This window comes from Ictidomys tridecemlineatus, chromosome 1 (assembly GCF_052094955.1).
Source record: "Ictidomys tridecemlineatus isolate mIctTri1 chromosome 1, mIctTri1.hap1, whole genome shotgun sequence".
Lineage (NCBI taxonomy): Eukaryota > Metazoa > Chordata > Mammalia > Rodentia > Sciuridae > Ictidomys > Ictidomys tridecemlineatus.
Genome location: NC_135477.1, coordinates 172,216,077 through 172,232,976, shown reverse-complemented (window position 1 = coordinate 172,232,976; position 16,900 = coordinate 172,216,077). Strand labels below are relative to the sequence as shown.

General features: G+C 37.3%; 1 protein-coding gene across 5 annotated transcripts in view; it reads left to right on the top strand.

Moving 5' to 3' along the window:
• Positions 1-16,083, top strand: part of Gabrb2 (gamma-aminobutyric acid type A receptor subunit beta2) — a 232,748-nt gene extending 216,665 nt beyond the window's left edge. For all 5 annotated transcript variants that reach the window (XM_021726465.3, XM_078052045.1, XM_021726464.3 and 2 more), the window contains one exon: positions 10,037-16,083. In XM_021726465.3, the coding sequence (XP_021582140.1) occupies positions 10,037-10,384 (348 nt within the window). In that variant the 3' untranslated portion in view covers positions 10,385-16,083. The remainder of the gene's footprint in view (positions 1-10,036) is intronic.
• The last annotated feature ends 817 nt before the right edge of the window (positions 16,084-16,900 follow it).

Sequence of the window (16,900 nt, the reverse complement as noted above, 5' to 3'; positions counted from 1 at the left end):
ACTCCATCCTCACACTCTGGTTTTGAGAGTGTAGACACTGTACAGAAATCTAATAGAAGTAAGAAAAATCAGAGTAAAAAAAGTCCCAGTTTTTTTCCTACTGATTTTATTAAAGATAACTATCTTTTTATAAGAGTCCAGAAATGACAAAGATCATATGGTACTTGCCTTTCTGTGTCTGGATTATTTCACTTAACATAATCTACTCCAGGGTAATCCATATTGCTGCAAACACATTAAATTGTTGTATGTCAATTAAAATTTGTTTTTAAAAGCAAAACAAAAAAAAGGAAAAAGAAAAAGAAACCCTTCTACATCAACAACAATAAAAAAATAAATAAAAAACAAAAGACGACCCTCCTGCAACTACCTGAGTACTTCAGCTGTTCTCTCATATATCCTTTCCAGTTGTAAACTCCCTCTGTTTGGGTTATTATTTCTCTGTTCACTTTGGTTCAGGGATTTAAAAGAGTCAAAGATGTTGGCCTCTCTTGCTGTCCTCCAATTCTGTTTCCCATTCTGTTGGGTGAACTTTCTTTCACCTCTTAGAGTACTGAATGCATGCCAGGTAGTTTCAGAGTGTTTTTCCTCTGGAAAGAGTGCTTCGGATATTCCCGTGTGGTCAGCAGTTCATTGCCTTAGCAGTTCAAGTCTCACAGGTCACAATGTCATTTCATGGATGATAAAACAAGATCTCCTACCCACAGTAATTGGAAATCTCACAGTGAGGATTTCTTGGACTTTCACAATTTCTCACTCTTCTTTTGATGACATGAGAGGTGAATTGGGATTTAAAATCGTACCATTCTCCATCTCCAAGATAAGCTTGAGATGCTCTTTGGTCACTGAGGGATATGATCTGTTTTTCTGTATATGACCATAGACTATTCTAAGGCCATTCCTTCAGAGCACATACCTATCACGGAGAAAGGTGTAGAAAAGGAAGTGGTAAACTTGAAACCAAACCTGGAATTAACTGACTATTGTGTAAAAATAAGGCCCACCCTTTGGTGGTTAATGCAATATCTTTTTAAAGCAAAACAGAACTCTATTAGCCAAAGATGTTTCTTTCCTAATTGTGAAAAATGTCCGGGATGAGGAGAAGAAAAAGAAACATAAGCCCTCTTAATCTAAAACATTCAATGTGAATTCGCCATTATTAGAACCATCAATTCATGGGTCCTTCTGGAAAATAAGTCAATTCAGCAGAGAAGTCTCTCCCTCTATGCAGTAGAACAGTGGAATTGGCTAGTGTTTAAGCTGCCCTCATTTACAAGGGATCATTGCAGGAGTCTCTGGAATGGTGGTATGAATTAGTCAGTCTATTTCCCAAAACTTAGCACTTGATTCTTGATTGATAAGCACAATTAACTCCAGATAAAGCACAGTTTCAAGAGCACATTGTTGAATTGGAATCAGGAGAGAACTTAATAGAACCTCATCAAAAACCATTTTGTCAGCTAGGCACGGTGGTGCACACCTATAATCTCAGCAGCTCAGGAGGCTGAGACAGGGGGATCACGAGTTCAAAGCCAGCCTCGCCAATGGCGTGGAGCTAAGCAACTCAGTGAGACCTTGTCTCTAAATAAAATACAAAATGGGGCTGGGGCCATGCCTCAGTGGTCAAGGGACCTGAGATTGATCCCCAGTATACCTGCCCCACCAAAAGAAAAAAAAAAGAAAAAAAGAAACTGTTTTGTCAGAAATGGATATATAAACTTGAGCATGGATAACAACTAGTGCAGAACCCAGGATGCACTCAAGGTCTGCCCTGGCACTCATGCTAAGGCAGTCTATGCCCAGGAACAGCAATCTGTCCAGTGCTATCTCTCTTTCTTCCATTTCATTTTGTTTCCCTTTGCTTCCCTCTTTCTTGTTTCAAGTGCTATAGACAAAATCTTCACATCGCTTTGAATAGATGAAAATGAATGCCAAGGAATTAAATTTTTGATAAATATTTTGGTATGTTTTATAGGACAGTAGAGATGGCCAAGTATCCCTTCTGATTATTTATCAGAAAGCTGTCTCTCATTAATGTCCTCATAAAAATAGGGACAGATCCATGGTTTCTCCAATATCTTCACTGCTCAAGTGAAGAGAAAGATCGGACAGGTTGGTTTTAAAATTAGCTAAATTCCTTTTTTCTAAAAATTTGTCACTTAACTATATTCTGCAGAGTATTCCAAGACAAAACTCCTAACTGAGGAAAGTCTCAAGATATCCAGTCATATAGTCTGGTAATTAAGAACAGGAACCATGGGAAAAAGAGATTAAGTACCAGCTCCACTACTTACCAACCGGGTAACTCTGAGCAAATCGCTAACTACCCCTAATCCCCAAGCTCCTCATTTTTAAAATGGGGACATTAGTAATACCTCTTAGATAGGATTATTGTCAATATCAGGACTAAATGATAATTGCATAAAACCTTTAATACGATGCCTAGTAAATAATAAACAACAGCTACATATGTTCTCGGGAAAGCTGCTTCTCAGCTGGGAGGTATTCAATTTTACATTATTTTTTTGGCCTCTGCTGCTCCTTCTTTGAAGTCATGTCCTTGTACTGCTTTTCAGTAGACTAGGGGTTTTCCAGGCATGGACCCCTAGAGGAGCAGCCAAGAGTTACTGGGAACTTGTTAAAAATGCAGATTATTGAAATTCATTCCAGACTTACTGACTCAATAACCCTGGCAGTGGGGACCAGAGATCTGTTTTAATAAGACCTCAAGGGGATTCTGATGAACATTCAAGTTTGGGACCCACTACAGTAGACTCTCACCAACCAAACCATAACTAAGTCAGGCTTCCCTGATTGATTTTCAAGATAAGCTGAAGGCAGCATGTCATATTTCATTGATTGTCATAAACAGCTCAATATTGTTAGGCACTTCTCTTATTACTTATTAATAGTAAAATTTTAAGTAATTCACTTCATTTTTTTTCTGAGCTTCAGTTTCCTGCCTTGTCAAATAGGAATGGTCTTTCTTTCACCTCTTAGAGTACTGAATGCATGCCAGTTTTATAAAGACTTAACTTCATATAAAAAAAAAACACCTTATAAAAATAGATGCCTCAGTGGAAGCCATGGAAGGGTAATTAGTATTGAACTGAACATGAAGCTATGAAAAGTTGTTTTCCTTTTACATAAACAGTGGCAGATATGAAAAATAAATAAACAAGACTTTCTACCCTTGTCCCTTAAACCACATGTAAGTCTGTCCATCTCCTCTGTTATCTTTGCTCTTGACCTGGGAAGTTCATGCATAGCACACTTTATACTTTTTTGGAGTGGGGGTGGCAGGGAGGTATTGCACTCAGGGGCACTCAACCACTGAGCCACATCCCTCGCCCTATTTTGTAGTTTATGCCTTTTGTTGGGAAAACAACAACAGCAACAACAAAGAAACAAAGAAATTTTTTAAAAGGTGTAGTCAGTTTAACAGCCTAGCAACTGCTGGGTTCTTAAGTTCCGGCCAAAAATATTGAAGCCCAACTCTGTGCTACATACTGAAAATGGTATTGCTCTAATGGATTTTCCATCATTCCAATTTGAGTAAGGAAAAAAAATCTTATACAAGTGAAATTCCTTTCATTTCTTTCCTGCTTTGCCTATATTACAGAATTGTTGAAACCGAAGAATATTCTCCCTCAGTGTCACCAAATCAGGCATGGGCAGATGCAGAGATACGGTGGCATTGGGTCGTGAGCTCTCTTTTGTGTTGGTTCTGTTCTACGTTAGAATCTGCATTCACAGTTAACTATCTCAGTAGCTTGTGTAGATTCAGGGCCCTTTGCTTCTAGATGTACACCTTGAGACAGTATTTGAGAGTCTTCATTTAGGTGTGTCTATCTGAATGCTCCTGTATGTCTTTGCTCAGAAAAGTTTGTGTGCCCCTGCCTGAGGGGTGCTGTCCAGAGAATTATGGTTGGCACACACCCCACCAGAGTCACAGGAACTGAGAATGGGGAAGTTGTGGGTTCCCAGACAGCTCTTGGAAGGAATGGGGTTGAGGAGCAGCCGAAATCCAGATGTCTTCTCTCCTTCCTGGAAAGTGCTGAAGTCAACAGGGCTTTATACCAGTTCTCACCTTTAGTGACCTTTAATTCCAAACTCTCACCATCCCTCTGTAAAGAAAATTTGCAAGATTCCAGCTGACAGTCCCTGCCACGTATGGAAAGAGTCTTCTTTTATGAGCTCTGAACTGCTGCTGGGATGTCTGGGCCATCATGTCTCAGCATGGCCAAGTGAAAAAGACCTGATTCTAATTCCTGCCCTGCCCACTTATTCACTGTGTGAACTTGTATTGTTTCCTAACCTCTCTGTAACTTTTTGCCCAAGCATGAAATGGATTAGTGCCTGCCCTACAAGGGTACTGGGGTAATAAAAGGGTTCAGTCCATAAGTTCTTAGTCATAGCTTCTAGATATTACTTGCTAGTTGCCCTTCCCTGAGGTAACAATGGGACATCTCTTGTGGAAGTGGTTCATGGTGCCATGGCAATAAAGTTTCCAGATCTCAGGTACCTGAGCATGCTGCTCTAGAAAGAGAACTGTATAACTAGAGGCAGAAACCGCAGAGCAGGGAAGGAACTCAAGAGGTAGGCCCCTGAATTTCCAGTCTTCAGACTGGGATTGCAAACCTAAACCCATCTTACTGATGCCTCACAAAGAGATTTAATTACTAGAGTTATAAAAAGAACTAATTTCATTCATTAATATTTACTTATTGAACATCTACTATTTGCTAAGAGTATTCCAGAAGCTTGGGGATTCAACAATAAATGAAACAGACCTTATATGTGCCCTTATCAATATGATTTGAGCTGCTTGTGGTGGCACATGCCTATAATCCCAGCAGCTCTGGAGACTGAAGCAGGAGGATCATGAGTTCAAAGCCAGCCTCAGCAACTTAGTGAGATCCTGTCTCAAAATAAAATACAAAAAGGCTGGGAATAATGCTCAGTGGTTAAACACCTCACCAAATTAAAAAAAAAAATTTATATATATATATATATATATACACACACACACACACACACATATACATATATACACATATGTATTTATAAATATTTATATATATATGTTTATATGTACACATATATATATTGGGTTTATATATGTGTGTGTGTGTGTGTGTGTGTGTCTCACCAGCACAGGAGATGTCTCTCTGAGGCCCTGGCCTCTGGGCTGCATATTTCCCTGCATATCAGTATCAAGCGGGTGAGCTCTGTGAACTTGGGGCCCCTAGTACTGTCTCTCAGTCTGTTGTTCCCTCTCCACCTAGGAAGTGAAATGCAGCTTCTGTTTGTCTTACCTCACAATAAAAAATAATTTGGGGGGCTGGAGATATATATTGGAAGAATGCTTGCCTTGCATGCACAAGGCCTTGTATTCAATCCCTAGCACCAAAAAATAATAAATAAATAAATTAATTAATTTGTTTTAGAATTTTTATCATATTTAGTAAAGTCATTTATGTTTGGTAACAAACATACAGTGTTTAGTAGCTATTAAGAATTATTCTCAGCATTTTACAGAGGCTACTAAAGGAAACAATATTTTTTTAAATTATGATGATTTCCAAGTTCTGGTTTGTTTACTTGTCAATGGCATTTAATAACAAGGCAGTAGGAGATCAAATGCAACCATTCAATGAACATCTATTGCATTTTTATACAGAGATCAGTTACAGTCTTTTCAGTTCTTGCTATGTGCAAAGTAGGGCTAAGTACTTTTTTGATGTATTGTATTTTTTTTTTTTTTTAGAGAGAGAGAATTTTTTTGAATATTTATTTTTCAGGTTTTTTTTTTTGGCAGACACAACATTGTTGTTTGTATGTGGTGCTGAGGATCGAACCCAGGCCACACTCATGCCAGGCGAGCATGCTACCACCACTTGAGCCACATCCTCAGCCCAAATGTTCTGTTACTTATTTCCTTCAAACAACCCCAGTGGACTGGAATCAGTATTTTCCCTACTCTACATTTAAGAAAACAGAGAGGTTGAATGATTTTTCCCAGGGTCTCAAGGCTGTTACCCCAGAATCAAACCCTACATTGTCTGAATCCAGAACTCAGTGATTGTTGGTAGCCACATCCTCCATTCCCCACCTAGTAGACAACAGGTGCAGTCCCAGGTGTTGATTGAGTCACTGTGCCAGACCTCCAGGAAGTATGTGTTGGTGGCCCAGGAGTGATGTACATGGACAATCTACTGTGGCTTACAGGGAGGGATTCACCTATTTTTGGGGGGGGCGGGGCCGGCAGGGAGGGAGTGAAATATAGACTTTGTAGAAAATATGTGAAAGTAGTAGAGAAATTGGTCCTTCAAGGAAAGACAGGATGGGATAATCAGAGCAGTGTCTTGGGCTTTAACCATGATGTGCAGCCTAATGAACTACAGCCAGCTTTGTTCTGTCCCTGTTGAGAGATAAATTACACCTGGAGATGGTTATACCTTATCCCTCTCCACTTCACAGCTTCATGGTCATGGATAGGTGCTTTCTAGGCAAAGTTACTTTCCTTGTTCAGGTTAATTTGTTCCTTGACTATTAATGCGTTAATTGAGTCTATATGAGTCTTATAATACGGCTGAAGTATTATGATGATATGACTGACCCCAAAGAGTAACAGCACCTCATTAATTGATGTTACTATTCAATACACCTCCCCTGCCACCCGCACCCTCCCACCTCCCCCTGACCAGATCTCCAGTGGGGATGACATGATTATCTTTACCTACAGAAAGGTCATTCTCCATCCCTTTTTCCAGAAGGTCAAATTTATTCGTTCAATCAATGTCAATTGCATTTTTATAACAAGATCGGTTACAAAATTTTGAGAGCTTACAGTGTGCACAGCGGAGCAACTCTGCAAGGCAAGGCACTTATCTTTTGGCAGTAGTTTTGGGGAAGTGCTTGCTTATGTATTGTCAATTTTTTTTCTTTTTATCTCACTGGGACCTGTATATATATATATATATATATATATATATATATATATATATATATATATATATATATATATATCCTACTTCATGTACAACATGTAATAATAGTTAACTTGTAAAGTACTTTAATGTCTCAAGTTCATGTTTTAATTCAGCTAGTCTCCCCAAATCTCTGGAGTTCTTAGATACCAATATAGTTGAAGAAACCCAAATTCAGAGGCATTTATTTTTCCAATGTCAAAAATAATAAATCAGGGGCTAGGGATGTGGCTCAAGCGGTTGTGCTCTTGCCTGGCATGCGTGCGGCCCGGGTTGGATCCTCAGCACCACATACAAACAAAGATGATGTGTCCGCTGAAAAACTAAAATAAATAAATAAATATTTTAAAAAATTCTCTCTCTCTCTCAAAAAAAAAATAATAATAATAAAAAATCAGGGTGCTGGGGTTGTGGCTCAGTGGTAGAGTTCTTGCCAAGCATGTATCAGGCACTGGGTTTGATCTTCGGCACACATGAAAACAAATAGAAATAAAGATATTAAAAGAAGAAAACAGTTAACTATTAAAAAAATTTTAAAAAATTAAGGTTATCCCCAAAGGACAACCTTTTGACTCAAAGCTGGTGTTCTTTCTGGAGACTGTTACTATCATGGGGACTCAGCCACCATGCTGACTTGCCCTACACTGCATCTAGACTATTTGGCACAGTACCAGGCACACCGAGGGTTTTCAATCAATACCTGTTAATTGGTGAAATGGAAAAATAAGTCAATATCAGGCTTCAGAAATGATCTAACTCAGCTTTTGATTTCTGTAGGTAATAAGATGGGACCCCAGTAAGATTAAACAGACTATCTAAGGACAATTAATTTGTTTTAAACCTAAAACAAGTTTCCCCTCATAGTAGTCCATTGCCTATAGTTTCTATTACGGTTGTTACTGTTTTTTATACTTTTAACTCAGCCAGTTCTGGTATCAAGTCACATATTCTTATTATAATTGCTCAATGAAAAAAAAAAAAAAACAGTCATGCTGGTGTTTGAGAGGGGGATAGCCCCCCGAGTGTCCTCATGCATAGTGGCCAAAAGAATGTTTGCTAAAAAACTATTTTCTAAGTGGTTAAAAAAAAAAGTTTATAACCCAGAGAAGAACAGAAAATAAGCACATTATTGAAATATCAAGGAGCCACAGGTTTCCCATTCTCACCAGCTTTGCGTTCCTTGGGTTTTGGAAGGTGGCACCCTCCGGCTTCTCACCTTTGAGTTTTAATGACCAAGGTTTGAGTCCCAGTTCCATTTAGTATCCGTCTGACTCTGTGAAGTTTGATGAATGCCCTCACCTGTAAACTGGGAGAAGAATGCCTTTTAAGAGTATGTATGCTCTTGTAGCTGCCAAGAACTAGAAAATAGCACCAGCCTTTAAATATCTCTTTGCTTCCCTGGGGAGCAGGAACCCATCACTAAAACCATTAATCGACCTTTCTTTGACAGATCTCTTTCAAAATGTATTGAGTTTAGTTTCCAAGTCTTAAAAACATTTAAAATTAATTTTAATAATATATCTGTTTAGTCTTTTTACTATGCAAAATGCCACCATAGATAAACATACAGAATATCCGATCCAGGGGCAGACTAATTGGTCAGCTAATGCATACCAGCATGTTCTATGTTTTTGTAGCTTCTGTTTCTCAAAAGCTATTTGATTTTAATTTATAATGCAGGAACGGTAAACCATTTGAAAGCTAATTGTTAACATATAATCTTAGTAACCTTTTTTGCCATCTGCATAATTCATGAAGCTCAGAGCATTCATCATATCTTTCAATTGAGTCATCTTGTTTCCATGTGTCATTGGTGGCTATCATTTTTTTCCTTTACTTTGTAAATCCAAAAAGTTTAATGGAAATTTTTGTATTCTTATTCTCTACCAAAATAAGTAATAGTCTATTATTAATGATAACTTCAGATGGCTAGGTTCTGTTATGTGTAACAATTGAGCCCTTTTAAAATTAAGGCACCCCATTCTTAACACAGCACTAAACATTATATAATGATTCAATGTTTGAGAATCAGGATGTCAGTGTTCATCCTTCACTTTTGTCTTTGCAAGAAGAAATCATCAAGAGAGATGACTCAGGTCTGGCATTGTAGCTCAGTGGTAGAGCGCTTGTCTAGCACATATGAGGCACTGGGTCCAATCCTCAGCATCACATAAATAAATAAAATAGAAGTTTTGTGTCCATCTACAAGGAAAAAAAATTTTTAAAGAAAGCTGAATCAAGAGAATGCAATTGAGCAGTCAGCCTTGGGCCTGCTGTCTCTTCTAATCCTGTCCCCTTTCTTTCCTTTCAAGCCAGTCCCTTCCTAGACTCAGAACTCTCTACCTCCAACTCTGTTTAGTTGTTAGCCTCTCATTTTCAAATTCCTCGTTCTGAATTCTCTTATATTCTGGCAAGTCAAATGTGGCCTGTTTTATATTGCTCAAAATGGTTCCTTTAACTTATTTATATTGACATTGCAAATTTAAGGTGACATCTCTACTGTGGTTGTTCAAAAGTATCAATGAAATGAAATCACACACAAAAAAAGTACTTGCCATATATAGCATGCCGTTACGAATTACTCACTACTTTTACTGCTAGTTTTGCCATTAAATCATCTACAAACTCTTATGAGCATAATCCAGTAATTCATTACCTGACGTTATCTCATACCAAGTACAGTTTAATATTTTATGTGTTCATATAAAGACTATACATTCTTTAAAACATATCAGGCCACCTTCTAGTTACCTGCATACCCTAAACAGAAATAATGATAGGGATACTAACAGCACTCTATACTGCATTCTAAAGTTACATAATTGCCACAGTTCTCCAGGGCTGGATTCTTATACCATTGCATGGATGGGAAAACTGAAACTCAAATCCATTATGGGGACAGAGCCACACTTCGGACTCAACAGTGAAACAGCAAAGCCAGTTGTCTTTCCCACTGTGTGTCTTATCATATTTCCTTGCATTGTAAGCACCAACCAGGGCTTATTATTGTTTGAGTTGTCTTTTCTGATTCTTCTCCCTTGCAGATGGACCCCCACGAAAACATCTTACTGAGCACACTTGAAATCAAAAATGAAATGGCCACATCGGAGGCTGTGATGGGACTCGGAGACCCCAGGAGCACGATGATGGCTTACGATGCCTCCAACATCCAGTATCGGAAAGCCGGGCTGCCCAGGCACAGTTTTGGTCGAAATGCTCTGGAACGACACGTGGCTCAAAAGAAAAGTCGCCTGCGGAGACGCGCCTCGCAACTGAAGATCACCATCCCCGACTTGACTGACGTGAATGCCATAGATAGGTGGTCCCGCATATTCTTCCCAGTGGTTTTTTCCTTCTTCAACATCGTCTATTGGCTTTATTATGTGAACTAAAACATGGCCTCCCATGGGAATCAAGGACTCGATTCCTCCTCAGAACAGTTGTACAGCCTGACGTAGGACTTGGAAAACACATCAATCCAGGACAAAAGTGATGCTAAAATACCTTAGTTGCTGGCCTATCCTGTGGTCCATTTCATACCGTTTGGGTTGCTTCTTCTAAGTAATGAATACACTAAGGTCCTTGTGGTTTTCCAGTTAAAATGCAAGGGATGTGAGCCCATGATGACAGAATGGAGCTTGAGTGTTCCGTTTTCATCCTCGTAGTAGGCAGCTACTCGGAGGGGAAACATTTAGAAGATACTCTGAAAAGGCTCAATAGCATTGTCAGTCATCGCCCTAAGATATGGTCATATCCAGCACTCTCTGTGTTCATTCTTAAGGTTGGCATGCTATTGAAATAGCGCTGTGCTCATGAAACATTATCAGCAGTACCATGCACACATGTTACTTTGGGATAGTCTGTGCCTATGTTATTAAGGTGATCGTGATGTCATGGGGAGATAATTACCACTGAACTGGTAGCTTCTCATATAGTTGGAGCAGGATTAGGGTGGGGAGCCCACGGGGGCTGGGGCCAAGGCAGAGACTTGGTCAGCAATTTAGTCATTGTCTGTGTTTGATGGAGTATAGGGAATCAACTAGGATATCTTTCATTTTGGCATTTAGAGATAGAGACTCTTCTGAACATTATCATACATGGGAGTACCCAAAAAATATTTTGCAAAAAACTATTTTCTAGGTGGCTAAAAAGTTAACAACACAGAGCAGAGTCAAAAATTCCAGAAATGAGTGTTGTAGCAAATTTAAAACAAGCAAGCATAACTATCCCTATCACCGCCCCACAGCATCTGGTCTGTACATACTGTGTCCAGTGGCAAAGGGTAGAGAGAGAATTATTTTTTTTCCAACATCACAAGATTTTGACAGCATATCTAAAGAGGTTTTGTAATTTATCTAATCAGAATACAGCCAGAAAATAGAAAAGTTAGGGGAACTAGAAGTATCTTAGATGTTCAGGTTAGATCGGGAGTCATGCAGGAATATAGAACACAGACATGGCTAACAAATAGGTTATCTTCCTTGGAGAGTGCCAGGTATCTCTGGAACATTTCCCTATGAGTTTACTTTTTGAATTGAATAGGGTATTTCAAAAGGAGGATTTGTTTATTGCTTTAAAGGATTAATGGTCCTCTTCAGATTTTCTTGCTTCCAAACTTCTGATAATATTATTAGGAGACAGGCACAGTAAGCCTTTGGGAGAGTGAGTGAACTCTATTTTCATAAGGGCAATGAAGTTTACCTTTATAATTTTGAAAGCAAACAATACTTTAAAAGACAAACTGCATGAAAAAAGTTTGTGGGTTCACTGGATTTGATTTTCTTAACGGGTGCTTCCATTGTGTATATTGCAATCTGCTTAATCAAGGAAAATATGAAAACTAGTGGACAATAGGATAATAACAGAACCACATTAATCTGTTGAGAGTTATGAGCCTCGGTTGATATTGAAGAAAAATATATAACTGATAATTAGGCTGATGTGGTATATTGGTTTATTCTACCTTAAATTATGCCATTTGTTTCTTTTTGTATTAATTGGACATATGCATTCATATGTTGGACAGAAATGACAATAGGCTGATAATATTTTATTTCTATTGATGTGAGGCTCATATGTTGCTTTTTGTGTAGAAAATAGTGAATTGTTAAATTTTTTGTGAAGTTTGATTTGAGTGAACTTTTTCTCAGAAGATGACTTTGCTGTTTCTACTTAGAAAACAAAAGCATCCTCTTTTCAGAGTAACATTTCTAATCATGCATATGGGCCAAGGCCAGTTATTTTCTTGTGGATAAAATGTATGTTTTCTTCCCCTCCTAATTCAGTAGTTTGGAATATTATGGAGTCTTGTTGCTCTCCTATTCTACCTAGTAGAGAACAACAACATAAGAAAAAATAGTTTGACATTCAACTTTCTGAATTTGCCCCAAGGTGGGATAAAAAAAAAAATTTTTTCCCCAGTGTAGAGAAGTCTGGCTTTTATTTCTGATTACATACTTGAACACCTCTGAGTATAATCTCTGGGCAGAATCTGACCAAGGATCTTCCCTGTATGCTCAGAGTAGAGGTTTCTCATGTTTCTCCAGGGACATGCTTTCTCCTAGGCAATCATTTTTTGGGGCGCCACACTAATAAAAGTGCCTGCCCCTTGTGGCCAGGGAGTAAAGTTTGAGTAGAAAATAACAGGAAGGAGATTATCAATAACTCAGGGGCACAAGTCTAAAATGTCATTTCAGAAAGTATTTTCTAGATATAACTCAGAGCCCAAGTCTAGAAGTGGGCTCTTATTTGCAATTTCCATAAAAGCCATAAAAATTCTTAATATTGTCATTCATGATTACAACAAAATTCTGGATGTCTAGGCAAGTCAACAATCTGAATCAATGTGGAGGGATACATCTTCATAGCATGAGCCTCAAATACATATGACCAGGAATTCATTTCTGCTCTCAACGATGTAAAGAAACGAGGTAAAGGAGAGAAGATGGAACCTTGAAATGTGTGTCCTAGATGGAAAATCATATATTGGCACTCAGTAAACATATAGATAGAAAAAAAACTGACTCATCCTGTCCAGAAATAACAGTAGACATAGAATTTATTCTAAGCTATATGTTTAGTGAATTTGAATGCAGTCATCAAACGCAAGGAAGGGTGCTAGGCTTCATAAATCCAGACAGCCAGTCAGCTTGTTATCCAGTGGTTAAACTAAAGGACCACAAAGGTGTGTTTTTGCAATTCTGATATGATATTACTATCAGTTTATACATATGTATAGTTTTTCTTTTGATTATAAAACTGCAAGATAGCCAGCAATTAAGGTGTTTTCTCATCTTTGTGAAATTCATAGGAAATCTGACTCTAAAATGCACAGACTAAATGAAATCTTCGATCTCAACCTGTATATATATATTGTACATGACTGCTAGTAGGTATGAAATGCACTTCAGAATTGAAAACCCATGCAACATAATCATGTGTTTGCAAAGGAATGTTACAATTCTTTCTACTGCAATTTAATAACAGGGGAAAAGACTCAAGCAGTGCCATCTAGACCTTTACTCATTTCTTCAAAAGCAGTGCTAAGTAAAATACTACTACTACTACTGATGATGATGATTTGTAAACCAAAAGACTTTACCTTCTAGCATTAGGAATACACAAAAATCTCGTCAGCTTAAAAAAGCACAACACATAAAGGAAGTGCAGTGGAATGCATAATGGAGAAAAATGAATCACATTTATTTTGAGCAAGACCTGCATTAAATTGGCAACTAAGACAATTTCCATTTTCTATAGGTAACTGTGTTCCTGTTTTATGACTAACTTCATATTCAAAAACAGAAACAGCAAGACAACATCAACAAACACAGGTCTTACAACATATCTACATGTGTATATGTGTATATATCGATCCATGTAAACATACATACATATATATGCATCCATATGTTGGAAAACAAAAGGAATAAGCTAATACGTTTTGTTTCCTTCACCAAACCAGTGTATATGTATTTTTAATTTAGCAACCAACAATCAACATATTGAAATAAGTAATACAGGGTACTGAGCATTTCTCGTATCAGCGCATCAATGCCCACAGTTCTTATGAACCTTTGCAGAGTTCGACACTACAATAGTACTGTACCTCGGAATATCCAAGTTAACTAGTTCTCACATTGCCTGTCTAATTGCTCTTTTTTAAGGATACAAATAATGTTGTCCATCAGTGATTTAAAAGCAAAAATGTCTTAAGAAAATGGAAAATGATAAAAATTCCTCCTGGGAGGAGCAAAAAAAAAAAAAATGAAACTAAACCCACCATGTTGGTTAGGGAAAAATACAGCTGTAGCAATCATGCCATTTTGCTAAGTGTACAAAGTACATGTTATGTGAGCAACCATGACTTTCACTGAGAGTGTGTAAATATTAAAACAGATTTCTTAAATATTTTTAACTTCTAATTTGTATTTTATGGTAAGGCAACGTGCTAATTCTGTTTATGGCTTAAGTTGATGTGTTATAATATTATGTAAATAATCAAACATGCTGTAAATGAATAGTCAGTAGATACAAATAATTGTGGTTTTTTTTTTTAATTTTTTTGTTTGTACGGTTACTGGAGTGCCCCAGCAGAGTAATTTAAACACCCTTTTGCATAAATGGTTTGGGAATCCCAGACAGAAGGGTTTCAGTTTGCTATCTCATATGCGTGCACACGCACGCACACAAACACCACACACACACACACACACACAGACTCAAACATTCATAATCTTCCACTCCCCTCTGGTTCACTTCCTCTCACTCTCCCTGTGCTATGAGAAAACCTGGTAGTGTTTTCTGTAGTCAATTTGACAACCAAGAGATAGCCTTATAAATGGAAAATGGAAAAAGGAGAAATGATTATTGATATCTTAATAGAGTTTTTTTTAATATGTCAGATTACTAGAAACCAAAGTTTGCAAATTAAATGTCAATTTTCAAAAAGTGAAAGTTTGTATTGATGACACTACAGAAAATAAAAATGCTTATTCATAACAGCTCCAGACAATTGCTACACAATGCACACTAGAAGGTTTTTTTTCTTCTTCTTCTTTTAAACAGTAGCCTTTTTGTCCATAGATAGTATTGTTCCTTTCAACCAAAGACTCCAGAATTATTTTTTAAAAGGAAAAAAAAAAAAAAACAGGGGAAATGGGGGGGTGGGAGACACTGCTTCACACCAAAGGTTTATAAAACATTTTCCAAATGCACTAGAAAGATTGTAGAAACTAGTAAGGAGTCAGCAGGATACTAATAAAGATACTTCCCTAAAGAAATGATTTTTAAAAGTGGGGGTGGGGGGCAGCACTCTTAAATAGCTTAGTTTTTAGAAAATGATAAGTAGTAGAACATTGCTGTAGATGTTAACAATTCTGACATCAAATTTTAATTTGCTTCAAGAAGTGCTTTTGTGATAAAGATAAATATGATCCAAAATGAAGAAAAACAAAATTTATGTTCTTTGAGTTCCTAACCAAATGTCACTCCCCTATCACATTGACCTCTAATCTGATTCCATGTCTGTGTCCTCGTACCAGTTGAAACAAGTTGACAGTTCCCTCAGCTTACTTTATTTTTTGGTTCAATAATGAGAATTTAGCCATGATAATTTTGAATCTAATTAACTCAAAGTTGCCTATAATTAATTCCATACATTTTTAATTTTCCTTTGCATGGGTGTTTAAATAGTTCTGTTATAAATACTGTCCCTGCATAGTTCTGAACTGTCCTTTTATAAAAAGTGATATTCTAGTTTCTTCACAATGTAGTGATTATCAGCCTTACTGATGACCTTGTAGCCTTTCTTAACATGCACATAATGCACATTTCCAATGTCTACAAAATGCAAACACCAAGTGGATATCACCGCATCTGTTTTCATGTCTTTCTAAAAAGAGAACTATACTAAAATCTCTGGGATAAATGAGATAGTAAAAAAAAAATGAGGATTATAAATGAATAGCACATAAGAAATATTTTCTTGAATTTAAACTTATTGCAGCCAGTTTCAGCATGTAAATATATAATAATGTTGGCTAGTGTGTAATTCTTAAACTAAGAAATATAAATAAAAATTAAAAGGTTGTGTGTGTGTGGTTTCATTATATTCAGAATATTTATATCTTTGAACAGTTGTATGAATTATATCATAGAGTCAAGGATTTTGTGTCAAACAAAGTAAAGCTTGGGACCTCAGGACCTGCTGTCAGGCAGACTTCTATTTGAGTTTTGATTTGCCACTTACGAAGCAAATGAATATGCATAGAAGTCTCAATTTCATTGTCCATAAAGCAGAGACACAATTTCACTTCGCTTATAGGGTAATTGTAAAGATTAAAAGAAAAAAAAAATCCATGAGGCCCCCTTAGCAAAGTACAAAGTACAAAAGTGGTCTGTAAATAATATATGCGGCTCTTATCAGTTGCTGTCATTCTAGAATATTCAGTGTATATCTCACAAGTGTTTTTACTACCATATGTAAAACTTCACAGCCATTATTAAATGTTCTCGTTGTTTAGATATTGGATTTTAAGGATAAAAGACCTTGCTTTCTTCAGGAATCATGATAAACATGAGATGTTCATTTATTTGATGTCTAAACATACATCTGCTGAAGACACACTACCCATTTCACAAATTGCATCTTTATTTAGTCTTTACCATAGTCCTGAAAGTAGAAGAAGCTCAAGCTCAGCAAGATTAAGTACCTTGTCAAGGAGAGGAAGAAGCAGCTGGATTTCTACTCAGGCTGGACTCACCCCTAAATCCTTCCAAGTGATTTCCACCTCATCATTAAGAGTGGGTGACCAGGCTTATTTAATTCTTATTTGTTTGATCACTTCACAAGAAACATTTGTTGATAAACTCCCTGCCAGACCTAATAGACACACAAAGTCCCTGCA